The sequence below is a fragment of the Equus caballus genome, chromosome 15 (assembly GCF_041296265.1).
Source record: "Equus caballus isolate H_3958 breed thoroughbred chromosome 15, TB-T2T, whole genome shotgun sequence".
NCBI classification, from domain to species: Eukaryota; Metazoa; Chordata; class Mammalia; order Perissodactyla; family Equidae; genus Equus; species Equus caballus.
This window is the reverse complement of record NC_091698.1, coordinates 29,319,934-29,338,892: the sequence shown is the minus strand read 5'-3', so window position 1 is coordinate 29,338,892 and position 18,959 is coordinate 29,319,934. Positions and strand designations below refer to the sequence as shown.

Here is an 18,959-nt window from a genome sequence, read left to right as displayed (position 1 = left end):
AAAGACAGTATTATTTCTTCCTTCCCAATCTGTATACCTTTAATTTCCTTTTCTTTTCTTATTGCATTTACTACAACTTCCAGTACAATGTCAAAAAGCATTGGTGAGAGGAGACAGTCTTGCCTTGGTCCTGATCTTAGCAGGAAAGCCTTGAGTTTCTTACCATTACATATGATGTTAGTTGTAGGTTTTTTGTAAATGTTCTTTATCAAGTTGAGGAGGTATCCCTCTACACCTAGTTTGCTGAGAGTTGTTATGAATGGGTGCTGGATTTTGCCAAATGTTTTTTCTGTATCTATTGATATGATCATGTGACTTTTCTTTTTTAGTCTGTTGATGTGATGGATTACACTAATTGATTTTCAAATGTTGAACCAGCCTTACATAGCTGGGATAAATCCCACTTTATTGTGGTGTATAATTTTTTTACACATTGTTGGATTCAATTTGCTAATATTCTGTTAAAGATTTTTATATCTTTGTTTAGGAAAGATACTGGTCTACAGATTTCTTTTCTTGTAATGTCTTTGGTTTCAGTATTAACGTAATGCTGGCCTCACAGAATGATTTAATAGGTGTTTCCTCTGCTTCCATCCTCTGAGGGAGATTGTAGAGAATTGGTATAATTTCTTCCTTCAATGTGAATTCGCTAGTAAACCTCTCTGGGCTGGTGCTTTCTATTCTGGAAGGTTATTAACAATTGATTCAATTTATTTACTAGATATAGGCCTATTCAGATCATCTGTTCCTTCTTGTGTGAGTTCTGGCAGATCATATCTTTCAAGGAATTAGTCCATTTCATCTAGGTTGAAATTTCATTTCATTTCATCAAATGTGTGGGCACAGAGTCATTCATAGTATTCTTTTACTATGCTTTTAATGTTCATAAGATCTATAGTGATGCCCCCTCTTTCATTTCTGATATTAGTAATATGTGTTCTATTTTTTTCTTAGTTAGCCTTGCTAGGCGCTTATCAATATTATTGATCTTTTCAAAGAAAAAGCTTTTGTTTCCATTGGTTTCCTGTTTACGATTCCACTGATTTCTGCTCTGATTCTTATTATTTTTCTTCTGCTTACTTTGTATCTAATTTTATCTCCTTTTACTAGTTTCCTTAGGTAGAAACTAAGATTATTGATTTGAGATCTTTCTTCTGTTCCAGCAAATGCATTTAATGGTATAAATTTTCTTCTAAACAATGTTTTCACTGCATCCCATAAATTTTGACAAGTTGTGTTTTCATTTTCATTTAGTTCAAAATATTTTTAAATTTCTCTTGAGATTTCTTCTCTGATACATGTGTTATTTAGAAGTGTGTTGTTTAATCCCCACATATTTGGGGATTTTCCAGTTATCTTTCTGTTAATGATTTCTAGTTTAATTCCAATGTGATCTGAGAGCAGACATTGTATGATTTCTATTCTCTTGTTAAATAAATAAATAAATAAACCCCTGTTAAAGTGTGTTTTATGATCTACCTTGGTGAATGCTCCATGTGAGCTTGAGAAGACTGTGCATCCATTCTTCTTCTGTTGTTGGATGAAGTAATTTATAATGTTAATATACCCAGTTGATTGATTGTTGTTGAGTTCAACTATGTTCTTACTGATTCTACCTACTGGATCTGTCCATTTCTGATAGAGGGGTGTTGAAGTCTTCAGCTGTGATAGTGAACTCATCTATTTCTCTCTTCAATTCTGTTAGTATTTGCCTCACAAAGTTTGATGCTCTGCTGTTAGGCATATACATGTTAAGGACTAGTACATCTTTTTTGAGAATTATCCCTTTATTATTATGTAATGCCCTTATTTATCCCTGATACTCTTCCTTACTTTCAAGTCTGCTCTTTCTGAAATTAATATAGATACTCCTGCTTTCTTCTGATTAGCATTAGTGTGGTACATTTTCCTCCACCCATTTACTTTTAATCTGCATGTATCTTTATATTTAAAGTGCATTTCTTATAGACAATATATAGTTGGGTCTTGTTTTTTGATCCATTCTAACAATCTCTGTCTTTTAATTGGTGCATTCAGACCACTGATGTTTAAAATGATTACTGATACAAACAGATCAATATCTACCATATTTGCTACTGTTTTCTATTTGTGGCCCTTGTTTTTTGTTCCTATTTTTGTCTTCCACTCTTTTTCTGTTTTTTGTGGTTTTAACTGAACATTTTATCTGATTCCATTTTCTCTTCTTTCTTAACCTATCAGTTATACTTTTTTTTACTTTTTTTAGTGCTTGCCCCGTTGCAATATATATTTACAGCTAATCCAAGCCCACTTTTAAATAACACTACACCACTTCACAGGTAGTGTGAGTACATTATAATAATAAAGTAAGTCTAAACTTCTCCCATATATATGCACATATGATATGTACATAAGTATATACAATTGAATATATTGTTGGTATTATTATTTTGAACAGACTGTTATCTCTTAAATCAATTAAGAATAAAAAAAATAGAAGCTTTTATTTTACCTTCATTTATTTCTACTCCAATGCTCTTCTTTACTTTATGTAGATTCAAGTTTCTGACCTATGTTATTTTTCTTGTCTCTAAAAAATTTCTTTTAATATTTCTTGCAAGACAAGTCTACTGGCAACAAATTCCAATTTTTGTGTGCCTGAGAAAGTCTTTTTTTCTCCTTTACTTTCTAAGGATAATTTCACAGGATATAAAATTCTAGATTGGTGGGTTTTTTCTCTCAACACTTGGAATGTTTCATTCCATTCTATTCTTACGTGCACGGTTTCTAAGGAGGCGTCAGATGTAATTCTTACCTTTGTTCCTCCATAGGTTAAGGTGTTTTAGCTTCTTTCAAGATTTTTTATCTTTGACTTTCTGTAGTTTGAAAATAATATGCTTAGATGTAATTTTTCTGGCATTTATCCTGCTTGATGTTCTCTGAGTTTCCTAGATCTGTAGTTTGGTGTCTGACATTAATTTGGGGAAATTCTCAATCATTATCATTTCATATATTTCTTCTGTTCCTTTCTCTTTTTCTTCTCCAGATATTCCCGTTACACTATGAATGTAAAAGGTGTATGTTATGCCTTTTGTAGTTGTCTCACAGTCCTTGGATATTCTGCGCTGGTTTTTTTTCAGTCTGTGTTCTCTTTGCTTTCCAGTTGTTGGGGATTCTATTGACATATCCTCCAGCTCAGAGATTCTTTCCTCAGCCACATCTACTTTACTAATAAGCCCATCAAAGTCACCCTTCATTTCTGTTACAGGGTTTTTGGTCTCTAGCATTTTTTTCTTTTGGTTCTTTCTTAGAATTTCCATCTCTCTGCTTACATTACCCATCTGTTCTTGCATGCTGAGCACTTTATCCATTAGAGAACTTAGCATTTTAATCAGAGTTGTTTTAAATTCCTGGTCTTATGATTCTAACATCTCTGCCATGTCTGGTTCTGACTCTTGCTCTGTCTCTTCAAATTGTGGGGGTTTTTGCCTTTTGGTATGCATTGTCATTTTCTCTTGATAGCCAGACATGAGGTACTAGGTAAAAGGAACCACTGTAAATAGGCCTTTAGAAATGTGGTGGTGAAGTGTGGAGGGAGGGGGAGCATTCTATAGTCTCAGGATTAGGTTTCAGTTTTATAGCGTGCCTCTGGACTTGAACTTCACAAGTGTTTCTCAGTTTTTTCTGCCCCCTTAGGTGGGAGAGGATGGCTAGAGTGGGCTGGAGTTGGGTATTTCCCTTCCCACAGGTCATTTAGGCTCTGATAATACCCAGCAGGTTAGGCTCTGGTTACCAGTTTTCCCTGAGGGCAGGCCTTGCTAAGAAGAACAAAACACTCATGGGTATTTCAAAATGGTTCCTCTTCCCCACTCCCTGCAGGAAGCATGAGAGGATTTTTCTCAGATATTTACTGTGGGAGCCTGGTCAAGCTCTTGGAGGTGAATCTCACAGCACTTCCCACTCAAGCACTGGTTCCCACGGTGTCTCCACTCCCAAGTCTCTGCTCTGGTAGCTCTCGTATTCGCCTGTCTGTCTCTCCAACTTGGGAGCAGCAGTTTGCCGTGTGTCCTCCCCTCTCCTACAGATCCTAGAAGAGTTGTTGATTTTTCAGTCTGTTCAGTTTTTTACACGCTAAGACGGAGTGGTGCCTTTCAAGCTCCTTACAGGCGGAAATGGAAACCAGAAGTCTGAATGAGATTTTTAAGTGATAATTATTCATTTCCTACAACAAGTCAAAACAGATCTGACAACTGTTTGTTCACTTGTTTAAAGTAGAGGCATTAACTAGACACACAGGCTTAACACTTCTAACCCTAACCAGAGTGACCCAGGCCACCCAACGTCCGAGAATCATTTTAATACCCCCAATCTTCAGCCTGCTCTTCCTAAAAATTTGTCTTTCAAAAAACATATCCTTCATTCATTTGTTTTTCAATCTGTTCAAATAATTCTTATTGTTTTTAAGTTGTTATCAGTAATCATTACCCAATTGAAAAGTTCAACAATAAGAAATTGAGAGAATATGAGAAATGTGCAACAAAAAGTGAGATAGTCTATGATAGCACCTCTATTTCAGAATGATTAAACATATCTCTCCCCAGTAAAATGAATGTCTACCACCTATAGTGCTTACACACATGCAAAATGAGTCAGGCACCAGCTTAGTCATTGCAGCACTGACAGAGCAGTAAAATTCACCAGTCAGGAAATGGTTAAATGATGGTACACCCTTACAACAGAGCGAGTTATAATGGCTTAAAAGGCAAAATGAGGGGCCAGCCCCGTGGGGTAGTGGTTAAGTTCACATGCTCTGCTTTGGTGGCCTGGGGTTCACTGGTTCAGTTCCCAGGCGTGGACCTACACATCACTCATCAAGCCATGCTGTGGCAGCATCCCACATACAAAACAGAGGAACATTGGCACAGATGTTAGCTCAGGGCAATCTTCCTCACAAAAAGAGAAAAGGCAAAATGAGCAAAGTCATTATGCAAGGTACATTGGTAGGTGAAAAAAAGCAAGATGTAGAACAGAGTGCATACATAGTATGCTACCTTTAGAGTATAAAAGAGAGGAAAATAAGATCATATATTCATATTCGCTAATAGAAGCATTAAAAAAAGTCTCCAGAAGGGTGGGAGACCAGTATAGGTACAAGGGAGATCTTCACCACATTTTCTATATTTTCTAAAATTTTGAGCTACGTGATTATTTTTAAGATTTCAACTGATAATTTGAAGATGTCCATGTCTCCCATCAGCACTGGGCAAGGTTCTTTGGCTGCAGCCTGGGCAGGGGCAGGAGGGCCAGGAGCCTGGGGGTGGCAGGGTCGCTGCAGGGTCAGCACGCAGCCTAAGGGGACCCCAGAGACAGCACCCCAACCCACAGCCCCGCAGGAACTGCAGCCAGTGGATGGAGAGTCCCCTAAAAGGACTGTGCCATTACTAGCCCCAAGAGGACGCTATGGGAGGAAGCCAGGAAACATCCGCCTGCTGCCCCTACTCAGCTCTGCAGTCTCGCTGATATGAGCAGAGGCGGCGGAATGGTGGGAAGGGGCTTTCCTTGCCATTAATATGGCACACTCACACTTTCTTCTCATCTCAGAAGCTTCTAGATTTTCAGAGTAAAGCAGAAGAACTTGACTGCAAGGACCTCTTTTCCACACGACAGTCGCACATTCTCCCAGTATTACTTGCAATCTCACCGTCAGCCTCCCTCACCAGCCCGGTGTTTCAAAGCTTTATAACGTTCCAGCTTTAACATTTATTCCATATGTTTGTTCAAAAGGACCATATGCATCCCAAACACAATGACCTTATATCTCTCGACTGGGAGAATAACAGGTATTTCTTTTCCTTTTCAGCTAATGTGACCAAAAGTCATTCTCAGTTGCCAAATTATCCCAAATTTTCAGGGGAGGTGTCGTACCTGCTCACTCATACTTTGCTGTTACAGTGCCAGGAGGAAAAAAATAATAAATCCAAAGTCTGGGCATTACTTGTTCTCAATTAATTGGACATCCAGAACACCGGAAGTCATAGGTGTTAGCGCATGTCACGGACTCATTGCACAGGCCACTGAATACTCAGTGAATACCACGCACCCCCAGTGTGACACAGCAGCCTCAGGATGGCAGGTGGCAGAGCCACATCCGGGAGGGTGGGGGGAAGTTCTACAGGCTGCGTCTGAGGAGTGAAGGGCTAGGAAAAATCCTTAAGCCTGGGTGGAGACACAGAAGTCACAGGTGATCTAAAAAGAAAAGTGCAAAGCGCTCTGAGTGGCTGGCATTTGTCCTTTAGCCCCGCCTCCCTCCTGGTCAACTGAGGACTCCGGTGTCGGACCAGAGGCCTGGCAGCACCCCACTGACCACCCTCCAGCCTCCTCTCTAAGTCTGAATTCAGGGGTTTGTCAACCCCTTGCACTCTTAGTTGATAATGTATGTCGATGGAAAATTAATAAAATTTTGGAAAACAAATCAGAATAATCATTGTGACTTTCTGTTTAAGAAAAAGCAGTATGTTCTAGAATAAAAAGTAGAGGTCTGGAAGCCAGAGGCCCAGCCCCACTGCTACTTCCCCACATGGCCTGGGACAAAACAAACTGGATAGCACTGTATGACTGGTGGGAAAATACCCGTCTTTTTAAAACAGGAAACTGTTTGCCTGATATGTCCATACACTGCAATATTATTCAACCACAAAAAGGAACAAAGGAATGAAGTTCTGATGAATGCTACAACTTGGATGAACCTTAGAAACACTATGGTAAGTGGAAGAGGCCAGACACGAAAGGTCACATATTGTATGATTCCATTTATACGAAGCGTCCGGAACAGGGAAATCCCTAGAGACGGAGAGCAGACTGGCAGCTGCCAGAGGCCGAGGTGAGGGGGCCGTAGGGAAAGATTACTCAGTGAGTACAATTTGTTTTTCTGGGGTGATGAAAAATTTTTAGAACTAGATATAAGTGGTGATTGCACACCATGGTGAATATACTCAATGCCACTGCATTGTGCACTTTAAAACGGTTACATGAATGTTACCTCAATGAGAGAAAGAGAGAGCCAGAGAAAGAGAGAGAAGAAGGAACTATCAGCTTAAACGTTCATCGCAGGGAGGTCATTATGGAGGTCTCCCCCACCCACGAGCCATCTGAACAGGCTGAGACACACCGGTGTCCTCAGTGGGCCTGCTGGCAGTGGGGGCAGGATCATCTTCTCTGAGAGACCACCTCACACCCATAAGTAGCAGTAAATGCTGGCAGCACCCTGATTCATGGTGACAACCCAAACATGCCCTACTCAGTTTCCTATTGTCCTGGAAGCCAGCACTGACCTAGCAGCAGCACTGCCCCTGGGGGCAGCCAGCCCAGTGATCACCACAAGCTCTCAGTCCGGAGCACCCTCTTTGGATCCTGTCTCTCCTCTCTACCCACTGGTGACTTTGGGTAAGTTACTAAACATCTGTATGCCTCCATTTCTTCATCTGGAGAACTGGGGAAATAATAATGCCACCTTGTTATGGGTGTTATAAGAACAAAGTAGTCAACACACTGAAAAAAAAAGTCTGGCACAGAGCACCTGCTCAATATTTATAACAGTGTCATTATTATTGAGAGCGAGGGAAAGCCCCTCAGCATGCTACAAAGGAAAACTGGGAGCATTCTCAAAACTCACCCACCTCTGTTCCATGCTTTTCACCACTCCTGTTCTAGCAGCGGTTGTTGGGGCACACAGGTGAGTGGGTTGAGTGAGGAAGGGACTCCAAGAGCTCTGCAACTCAGGGGAATCGGGGCCCAAGGCATCGAGGGACACCAAAACCTTTTCCCCCATCCAACAAACCAAGTTGTCATAGCGCATCACCCCAGAACTTCTTGCCAAGGGAAGAGGGAAAAAAGAAAGTAACGTTATGCATAGTCAACAATACTTTTTCGAGTGTGTAATTATTTTTTGAAGGTTGAAGAAAGTTATCTAAGAGGTTGACATGCCCTGTTATAAACTCATGTAACAAGCAGAGCACAAAGCAGCACTCTAATTATCTCCACGACGGGACCTGGGAAGAGTTGCCCTATGGAATTGCCCATATCAAGAACATACTTTGTTCTTGTGTGATCTTTGTAAAAGTCCACATACTGTCATCATTTTGGCTAATGGATACGCAAAAGAAAAGACAGCAACAGCTGTCCCCACCCTGGGAGAGTCCCCCCCAACACTGTGCTCCCTCCCAGGCCTAAAAGCCCTGCTCATTGTCTCCCTTTTACACAGGCAGGAGGCACAGAGTCTGACAAGGACCCGAAAAAGCGCCTTCCCTTGCAGGTTTACGAGACTGATAAGCAAGAAAACATGGAAGAATCTCTCTGTCTCTCTCCTCTCGCACCGCTGGTGGCTGACACTTGAAAAATGCTGGGTCCAGCCCCACCGCTCCCTCACCATTCTTGCCTTTGAGTTTTTTTGAGCCCTTGATGCAGCAGCACAGAAGGAAGCCACACACAAGAGGTCAGTTAGATTCAGTTCCTTAGGCATCCCCTCCAGCCCCAAAGGGTCTTGACTTCCTGTCTGTTCATTCCTGCCCCTTTATTCAGCAGATACAGTCTGAGATGCTACTCCACAACAGCCCCGGGCTAGGCTTGGGGGTCCAGCGTTTCTCAAGAAATGACTTTCCAGTTGAAGGTAGGGGTAGGGCATTTCTGTTTAAATTTATAAATCTCTGTTTTGTTGAAACACACACACATTCAAATTTTTGTTCCTACTCTGTATCACTCACCACCAAATATGGCTTGAATTGTGTACTCCAGAAAGTTATATGTTGAAGTCTCAAACCCTACTACCTCACAAGGTGACGTTATTTGGAGATAGGGTCTTTATAGAGATAATCAAACTAAAATGAGGTCATTAGGGTGGGCTCTAATTCAATATGACTGGTGTCTTTATAAGAAGGGGATATTTGGGGGCCGGCCTAGTGGCATAGTGGTTAAGTTTGCGCACTCCACTTTGGCAGCTCTGGGTTCACGGGTTTGGATCCTGGGCACGGACCTATGCACCACTCATCAAGCCATGCTGTGGTGGCATCCCATAGGCAAAATGAAGAAAGATTGGCTCAGATGTTAACTCAGTGACAATCTTCCTCAAGCAAAAAGAGGAAGACTGGCAACAGATGGTAGCTCAGGGCCAATCTTCCTCACCAAAACAATACAAATAAATAAATAAACAAATAAAAAGAGGATATTTGGAGAAAGGCGATTACAGAGGAAGACCTTGTGAAGATAGAAGGAGAAGACAGCCACCTGCAAGCCAAGGAGAGAGGCCCAGAACAGGTCCTTCCCCCAGACACCTCAGAGGAATCAACCCTGCCAACAACTTGATTTGATCTTCTAGCCTCCAGAACTGTGAGACAACACGTTTCTGTTATTTAAGCCACTCAGTCAGGGGCACTGCGTTACAGCAGTCCTAGCAAACCAGTATACCACCATAATACTCCAAAGAAATACACTGGAAATAAATGCTTTAGGAATCAGCAGACCAGAGATCTTATTCTTTGCTTTGCCACTCCCAGCTGAGTGACCCTGAGCAAGTCGCTTCTCCTTCCTGAGCCTTGGTTTCCTCCTTTGTAAAGGAGACAGTTGGTCCCCAATGTCCTCTCCAGCATGAATGGCTCATCTCTCTATGGCTCCTGGACTGGACCAAGGACAACTGCTCATGTCAGCCACAACCTGATGATCTTCTCACTGTGGAAAATTTCCAAGTTCGGCATCCAAACACATTGACAATCCCAATGTCCCTCCAGACTTAGCCACATTAGGCTATAACTTCCTTAAGCATGGGGCCAGTGGATGCCCCCACTATCAAGTCACTAAACACTGGCTGACAGAGGCCCAGACCTGGGCTTCAACGTGGAGCATCCTTAACCCTCTGAACTGCTTGTCTGGAGGCCTGAACCCTAGACCCAAGAAACATTCATAAAACATGACATTATACTTTGCAAATACAAAAGCCACATCTTATGTGTCACAAGTCAGGAGTCGTGGTTTGGCAAAATACATTTGTGTTGCTTTAGGGACTTAAAACTCTGGGAACTGTAGAAAATAGAATGTTTGGGATACTTATATATTTTAATGAGAAAAAACAGAATGACAAAGTTGACTGTAAGATTGCAGGCTGCTGATTCCACAGGACAGCCGTGTCACATGTGTTGCAGAAAGCCCCTGGAAGTCAGAACCCAATTAGCACACTCATCAGTCTGTCTCCAGGAGCTCAATATAGTATCTCAGAGAATGAATAGGGAAACACTAGAATTTAGATCCTACACATCCACAATCAAACTGGACTTGAAATTGCTTCATATACTCTTGGTGGCGATAAGACTGGAGCCTTTTCAAGATAATCTGGCAATATTTGTCAGTGCTTTCAGTGTGGATACCCTTTGCCCCATTGATGTCACCTCTAGGACCTCATGCAGAGAAATGTCCTCTGCCAGACACCAGGATGCTCACTGTGGCATTGTTTAGGACAACAAAGACTGGACACAAACTGAGTGTCCATCAGTAAGGCATGGGGTAAATAAACTATGGTGCAACCATAATTCATGCAGCTTTTAAAAAGAACGAGACAGGGGCCAGCCCCACGGCCAAGTGGTTAAGTTCACGTGCTCTGTTTTGGCAGCCCTGGGTTTCACTGGTTAGGATCCTGGGCTCAGACCTAGCACCACTCAGCAAGCCATGCTGAGGCGGCGTCCCACAGAGCACAACCAGAAGGGCCTCCCACTAGAATATACAGCTAGGTACTGGGGGGCTTTGGGGAGAAGAAGAAGAACAACAAGGAGGAAGAGGAGGAGGAGGAGGGGGAGGGGGGAGGGGGAGGAGGAGGAGGAGGAGGAGAAGGAGAAGGGGAAGGGGGAAGAGAAGAAGAAGAAGAGGAAGAGGAAGAAAGGAGGAGAAGGAGGAGGAGAAGGAGGAGGAGAAGAAGAAGAAGAAGAAGAAAGATTGGCAACAGATGCTAGCTCAGGTGCCAATCTTTAAAAAAATAAAAATTAAAAAAAAGAATGAGACAGTTCTATCCATACTGACACATAAATATAGACTGGCAGATTTCTGGATATCAGAACAGATTTAAACATAGGCATTCATAACCCATAAAAATGACAGTAATGAAATGAATAAGAAACAAGCCCATATGGATCCACCAAGAACTGGAGAAACAGACAGCAACAAGAGCTGGCAGCAACATATTGGCAGCTAGGAGGTAAACGGGCAGTGGCAGCTGATGTAGCAGAACAGAGAATGCTAAATCTATAGGGCTGGGAGGGCCAACCAGCTGTGCCACTGAACCCCACCAAGGCTTGGGAATTGGAGCCACCAGGCACCTCTGACAGCAGCTGGATCCCCACATCCCCTCCCCAAGCCCATCAAAGCCTGGGGGTCACTGTCAGGACAGGGAGACGTGAGAGGGCAGCAGGGAGCCCCCAAACTGAAAACACTGGGGCCAGTGGGGGACCCCACAGCCAGGGCCCCCACTTACCAACATCCAAGGCACAACCCACCACGAGGGATGGCCTCCGTGTCGTGGACAGCTTCAATGACTTCCCAGCAGATGGCCACAAAGTGACTCGTTCTAACAAAATCAGAGTTGACAAGCATTTTCCAGCAAGTGGGAGTCAAATGCCTGGAGAAAGGAGCCTGGTTTTCTAATCAGCCCAAAGTCACACAGGGAGGATCCCTGCTCACAATCACTCAGGCAGCTGGGATTATGACTGTCCTTCATTCTCCACTCACCCATCTCTCAAGAGACTAAAGATTCATCTCCAGAGAAATTAACTCTGTCCAAAAGAAAATACTAATACTGATCTGCCAGTTAAAAGAAGGTTACTCCATGATCAGGAAAGTCTGTGGCCAACAACCCTGCCTGTTGACAATCAGCATTTTACTCCTATTACTCATTTGCTCCTATTGTGAGTAAATACCCTAGGTTGACTAGACATTTAATGAAACCCTCAAACACAAAAGACAAAGGTCAAAAATATAAACAGAGGCTGAGTGATTTGGTTCACGTGCTCCACTCTGGTGGCCTGGGGCTCGCCAGCTTGGATCCTAGGCACAGACCTACACACCACTCATCAAGACATGCTGTGGTCACATAGAACTAGAATGACTTACAACTAGGATATACGGCTGTGTACTGGGGCTTTGGGGAGGAAAAACAAAATAGAGGAAGATTGGCAACAGATCAGGAAACAGGGCCAATCTTCAAAAAAAAAGTAGAAACAAAAAAAAAATTTTTAAAAAGAGACAAAGCAGAGAATAGAAAGGAACACCTCAAAAATTAGCATCAACTATACTCAAAAATAAGAGATTGTGCAACCAGAAAACAAGTGCTATTAAAAAGGAACAAAGAACTTAAGGAAATTTTGAAAATTAAAAAAAAATGACAGCAGATATTCACAAAGGACTCAAGAAGAGTTGGAAGATAAAGCAGAGAAAAAATCTCCCAGGGAGTAGAACAATCTTAAAAGAGATGGAATATAAGGAAGAAAGGATAAGAAAATTAGAGGACAAGGCCAGGAGGTCCAACATCTGAGCAAAAGGATTTCCAGATGAAAGAACAGTGCAAATAACTGAAGAACACGAGTTCCCAGATTAAAGGGGCCACTCACTACATGCCCAACACACTGGAAGAAAAACAGACCCACATCAAGCCACACCATCAAGAAATTCCAGAACACCACACTGAAAAGAAAGTTCATGATGGTGTGACTTCCAGGAGGGAGAAAAACAAGTCATTGATAAAGGGTCAGGGTGCACAAGGGGTCAGATTTGTTAACGACAATGTTGCATAATTGAAAGCAATGGCATGATGCCTTCAAAATTCCGGGGGAAATTTTATTTCCAGCTTAGAATTCTATACCCATTCACTTGAATGGTAAACATTTTCAGACGTGAAAATCTCAAAAAGTTAATTCCCTGGTATCCTTTCTCAGGAAGCTAGTAGGTGAGAAACGTTCTGGTTATCTACAGCTGTGTAACAATGTACCCCAAAATGTAGTGGCTTAAAACAGCAATGCATTAATATTCTATCTCACTACTCTTTCTGTCAGGAATTTGGACACACGGGAACAAGTAGGGATGGTTTGTCTCTGCTTCAGTGTCTGGGGTCTCAGCTCAGATGACTTGAACTGCCGGGAGCTCAAGCAGTTGGGAATGGTTAGCAAATGTTTACCTCTCTCTCCGCAGGCTCTCTACATGGACCAGCTTGGGCTTCCTCACAGCATGGCAGCCACCAGATAGTAGAACTTTTTACATAGCAGCTCAGGGCCTCAAGAGACAGGAAGTAGAAGGTACCAGTCTCTTCAGACCTGAGCCTGGAAACTGGCACACTGTCACTTGTGCCATACCCTGTTGGTCAAAGCTGTCATAAAGCCACCCAGATTTAGGGGGAGGGGACACAAACCACATCTCTCAACAGGAGTGGCATTAAAGAGGCATCTCTACTCCTCCACAAAGGGTAACCAAGAAAGAGAAAGCCTGGGAGAACATGACTTGACTACAGAAGAGAGGCAAAGGAAAGTCCCAGGACAATGGTGAAGAGACGTGTAGAGAGCCAGTCCAGACTGAAGCCTGGAAGGGGGCCTCCAGGACCGGTGTGTCTGTGGGGGGCCAGGAGGAGTGGAACTGCCAATGCCCTGACAGGTTTGACCCAATGGAGAGAAGTGTAATTGTTCTACCCCAAAGTGTGGAGGTCAGTGAGGGACGGGTTTATAGAAAACTAAGCAAATGAATAAAGGAGGCGATTGCTACCTCCAGAGAAAACAAAAAGTTGTGAAAGAAAGGAAATCTGGCAGACCATGGAGGATGGCTGGGAGTAACATTTATATAATCATAACGACATGAACACTGGATACTGAGTTAAGTAAAAATGGTGACACATTGATTTTCAGAGACTAGAGAAAGAAAGTGGTGCCATCGTGGAATCTTCATTTCGTATAGTAGTAAGTCGTTATATAATCAAGAAGTGACCATTTAAGCATATTATTTAGGAATTTTGAGGTAAACAACATAAGAATCCAGTGAAAGAATTGGAAGTGGTTGTCAACCAGGAAAGGGAATGAGGGTTGGGGGAGTGGGGACACGGATGGCAGTTTCTCATGACAAATCTCGCTGTATTATTTGTATTGAGAACGTTCATACATTATATCAATGAAAATAAGAATTAAATTATAAAAGAGCAAGCTGTAGAACAAAACACATAATATGATCCTGTTTATATACAAACATAATGTTCACGTGTGTATATGAACTCTTAGAAAAATAAGTAGAAAAAACCCCAGAACACACTAAAGTATTAAAAGTGTTTGGGAGACCAAATGTCCATCGACAGATTACAGAATAAACAAATGCAGTCTGTCCATGCAATGGAGTATTATTCACCCCTGAAAAGGAAGGAGATTCTGACACATGCCACCACAAGGAGGAAGCCTGAGGACATTACGTTAAGTGAAATAAGCCAGACACAAAAGGACAAATGTTGTATAATTCCACTTATATGAGGTTCCTAGAATAGTCAAGAGACAGAAAAGAGCATGGTGGTTGCCAGGGGCTGGGGGAGAGGGGAATGAGGAGTTACGTTTAATGTGTATAGAGTTTCAATTTGGGATAATGAAGAGAGATGGATGGTGGTGATGGTTGCACAGCAATGGGAATGTACTTAATGCCCCTGAACTGTACACTCAAAAATGGTTAAATGGTAAATTTTATTTTATGTGAGTTTTACAATAAAAAACAGTGGTTGGGGAGAAGACAGTATAGGAAACTTTCAAATTTTCCATATTAGTTGACTCTTGACAATGAGAATGCCTTCAGGAAATACTTACACGTATAAATAAGACTGAGGAGAAAAACTAAACCTACAAAAAAGTGAGGACGAGAAGTGTGCATTGCTCTAGGGAGGGAAGAGAAAGAAGGAGGAGAGGGGAACCAGCCCGGCGCAGCCCAGCGAGGCCAGGGACGGGCGCCTTGTGGTAGGATGTGAGAAGGTCTTGGGCGACAGAAGAATCCAGTGGGCTTCAAAGTCGTTTTGCTGAGGGACGTGTTCCATGCCCATGCATGTCACGTCGACTCACGAGCCAGGCCCTCAGGAGAGACCTTCAGTTTGCCAAGAAACAGACTCAAAAAAAATTTTTTTAACTTATCTGATTTCAGATGTTGCTTTTAAATATTCCTGGCAAACCCCTGTGAGGAGCCTCAAGTCTCCCAGAATCCTCCTGCTGTCACCATAAACGGCATGCTGTCATATGCACCCTCAGCATTCCCAGAGTCTAGGGGACTCTAACAGAGTGGGGCCGGGAGGACTCAGCCAGGCAAGCTAGTCTCTGGGAGAGAGGGCGAGCCATCCCCTAGGAGGGGAACCTGGCTGTGCCCACACCACACCTGGAGCAGGGGTCTGGAGGGTGAACCCCAACTCTGTGGACGGCAGCTACTACGTGCACAGGAAATCGCACAGCCTCTTTTCTTTTAAAGGAAAACTGTCTCCTGGGCTCTCACTTCCTGGGAGTGCCCAACCCTATGCAAACTTCCCACTAGACACACACAGCACTCGCAGAACTGTCTGCCGCGCCCCCTGCCCCCCAACACCTACCTGAACTTCAAAGGCCTGGGGAGGGGGCACCTGCCACAGGAGGTCAACATTGCCTCAGTGAATCGGTGGATGGAGAAACTTTATTTCCGGTCTCCTATGGCGCACTTAACTTTGGCAGAATGTCAAAACATCAAGAAATGAGGATCACTGTCTTCCAAGATGTGATCAGATCAAATCTGATAGTACAACGTGAACTTTCAAATAGATAGAATCCTTAATCACTTGGGAGAAAAAATATGAAATTTTGTCTATGCTCATATTACAACTTTGAAATTATGAAGCCAATAAACAAGAACTGGAAAGAACGGAAGAGTATTTTTTAGGGCAATAGGATTTTTATCTTTTGTTGGTTTGTTTGGTGTTTTCTGGTGTCACAGCACAGCCAGCATTACTGAATACCTACTCAACGGTTCCTCATTTAAGCGTCACAACGACCCAGCAGCACAGAGACTATCCCCATCCTGTGGACGAACAAAAGCAAGCTCAGGAAGCTAAAATCACTTGGTGACCATCACACAGGAATTCAGCTGCCTGCTGGCTTTCCAAGCCTCTCCCTCCGTCCCCAGGTAGGATGTGTAATTCACAAGGAAGTACCTTCTACCAGGCCCAAATCAGTAGTTTGGATATTAGAATTCTGTTCCATATTTTAAACTGCACTTATCTAAATTGAAAAGGCCAAGAGACAACAGCCTGGGAACTAAACTGAAAAGACTGAGGAATATAGGAACTGAGATGTGTATAAAGGGATGTGAAGGAACGAATTATGACTTAACATCTCAAGACGTCTTTGCACTCTGAAAAATTGTTGAGGCCTCCACAAAAACCTGCACACGAATGTTTACAGCAGCTTTATTCATAATTGCCAAAACTTGGAAGCAACCAAGATGCCCTTTAGTAGGTGAATGGAAAAATAACCCGTGATACATCCAGACCATGGACTATTATTCAGCACTGAAAATAAATGAACTATGAAGCCATGAAGAGACATGGAGGAAACTTAAATGCATGTTATGAAGTGACAGAAGCCAATCTGAAAAGGCCACATACTGTATGATTCCAACTATATGACATTCTGGAAAAGGCAAAACTATGGGGGCAATAAAAAGATCAGTGGTTGCCAGGGCTGTATAAAGGGAGAGAGATGAATAGGCAGGGCACAGAGGATTTTTATGGCAGTGAAAACACTCTGTATGAGACTGTAACGATTTACACACTTGTCCAAACCCATAGAACGTACACCACCAGGGGTGAACGCTAATGTAACCTATGGACTTTGGGTGATGATGCTGTGTCGATGTAGGTTCATCCTTGGTAAAAAACGTATCATTCTGGTAATCAGAATACCATTCTGACGTTCATAATGGGGGGGCTGAGCACAGGCGGGGGCAGAGGGCATATGGGAAATCTCTGTACCTCCCTCTCGATTTTGTTGTATACCTAAAACTGCTCTTAAGAAAATAAACTCTGAATAAAATTATTGAGGTCCCCAAGTGTTGATTTATATTTACCATATTAGAAATTACAACAGAAAAATTGTTTAAATATATATTAAATTATTTGAAAATAATAGTAATAAACTCATTAAATTTTTAAATGAAAATAACTGTATTTCCAAAACAAAAAGATTAATAATAAGAATGACATTGTTCCGCATTTTTACAAATCTCTTTAATGAAAGGAATTAAGACTAGTTTTTAGCTTTGAATCTCCTGAAACTGTCTTTTAGGTGCCCCCAGGAGGCCCTGGGCCCCAGTTTGAGAACTGTGACATAAAGAACAGTGTGTGAGAAAGAGGAGGGGGGAGACACCCACCATCCTACACATCCCACCTTCCCACCTTTCACCTTCCCTAAGCGCCCCCCAAACCTCCCCGCACACCAGGTACCTCCAGTGCAGGAACCCCAGATTCTCCAAAAACTCCCTACCTTTACTCAAGGCATCTCCTTCCTTCTCCGCGCAGTTCATTCTTGAGAGAGAAACTAAAGGAGAGCTAACTGGGCAGGGGCTAAACTAGTTAACTCTCCTTCAGAACATTCTGGTGTTTTTAAGGGGGGCTTTCTTAAGCTACAACTCCAAAGCATGGTTCTAAGAGTGGGCTTTTCAGACCGTCTGAGAGGGGTCAGCTGCCCAGCAGAGCATAGGAGCCGCCCACAGTGAGACACAAGCTCTGAGTTCTGGACCTGACCGGCCGGTCACTGTCATTTTCTCCATCTGTAAACTTGGGCTGCACGAACCCCTCTGCCCACTTCTCGGGGCTGTCGTGGCATCAAATGACCTCGTGGACCTGAGCCCAAACCGGAGGACAACCAAAGCCCGCTCTGCACCGCTGCACTCCGAGGGGCCCTGGGAGTCTGCCCATCCCCGAAGCCCGGACAGTCCCCGTGCAGGGCCAGTCCATCCCTGTGCCAGGAAAATGCCCTCTCTTCCCCCCGGCACGACCGGGGCTGCCGCTTTCCTGCCCTGTTTACGCGCACCTGTTGCGGACACCTTTGCGCAGGGGCCCCGAGCGCAGTCCAGCCCCACCCCTGCCCGGTTTTTCTGCCCCATCTTCCCACCAGGGTTGGGACATCGAGGGACGGGGACTCAAGCAACTGAGGTTTAGAAGCAAAGCCGAACCTTCCAACCACGGCTCGGAGCCGAGCACCACGCCTGCCGCTGCGGGGCCCACGCAGCCACCCATTCACGGCTCTTGGCGTCGGAGGGCCGGGCTGGCAGGGGACGCTCTCCCGGGGCGCCGATGAAGTCGGCGGCGGTTTGCTGTGCCCGCATATGTAGGGCGGAGAGTCCAGCATCTGCACAGGTTAGGAGAGCCCTGCCTCGGGCGCAGCGCAGATGGGTGGTGCCCGCAGGGACGCGCGGAGACCGAGGGGACACGACCAGCCGGCCAGGGGCGCGGGGAGGGGCGGCCGCGGTACCTGTGCCGGAAGAGCGGGCAGCCGCCCAGGACCCTGCGCAGCTCGTTCTTGAGACTCCAGAACTCGCCGTCCAGGTAGCGGTGCAGGGGCGAGTCCCCGAGGCCCAGGTCGGATCCCGGCTCCATCGCGCGGCCCGGCCTCTGGCTGGTCCTCGGGGCCGCTTCCCTCCGCGCCTCCTCCAAGCTGCCCGCCCGCGGGCCAGGAGCGCACGCCCTCTTTATCCCCGCCCTCCGCCTGGTGTCCTCCCTCCTCTCCTTTGTCCCCTCCCTCCTGGCGCCCGCCCTGCCCCGACCCCGCTCCCTGGGCTCCTGTAGGGGTGTCCTCTTCCCCTCCCGGGAAACCTCAAACTCCACCGCCTTGCCTGGGACTTAATTTTCTGCCACCCGTGCCCCTCTCCTCAGTTGTCCCTCCAGTCTGTGGGCCCACAGGAAGCAAGTATTAGAACCC

The 18,959-nt window shown here is 44.2% G+C and overlaps 1 protein-coding gene across 13 annotated transcripts in view; it reads right to left on the bottom strand.

Annotated features, from left to right (window-relative positions):
- Nucleotides 1–18,719, bottom strand: part of ACOXL (acyl-CoA oxidase like) — a 360,428-nt gene extending 341,709 nt beyond the window's left edge. For 8 of the 13 annotated variants that reach the window (XR_011425936.1, XR_011425935.1, XR_011425933.1 and 5 more), the window contains exon 1: nucleotides 18,513–18,717. Coding sequence is in view for 7 of the 13 variants with exons in the window: in XM_070235143.1 (XP_070091244.1) it covers nucleotides 18,513–18,637 (125 nt within the window). In the remaining 6 variants the exon portion in view is untranslated. Of the gene's footprint in view, nucleotides 1–15,598; nucleotides 15,709–17,522; nucleotides 17,641–18,512 lie in introns of those variants that run through there. The other 5 variants (XR_011425932.1, XM_070235142.1, XM_070235145.1 and 2 more) reach the window with 4 other exon arrangements.
- Nucleotides 18,720–18,959: the final 240 nt, after the last annotated feature.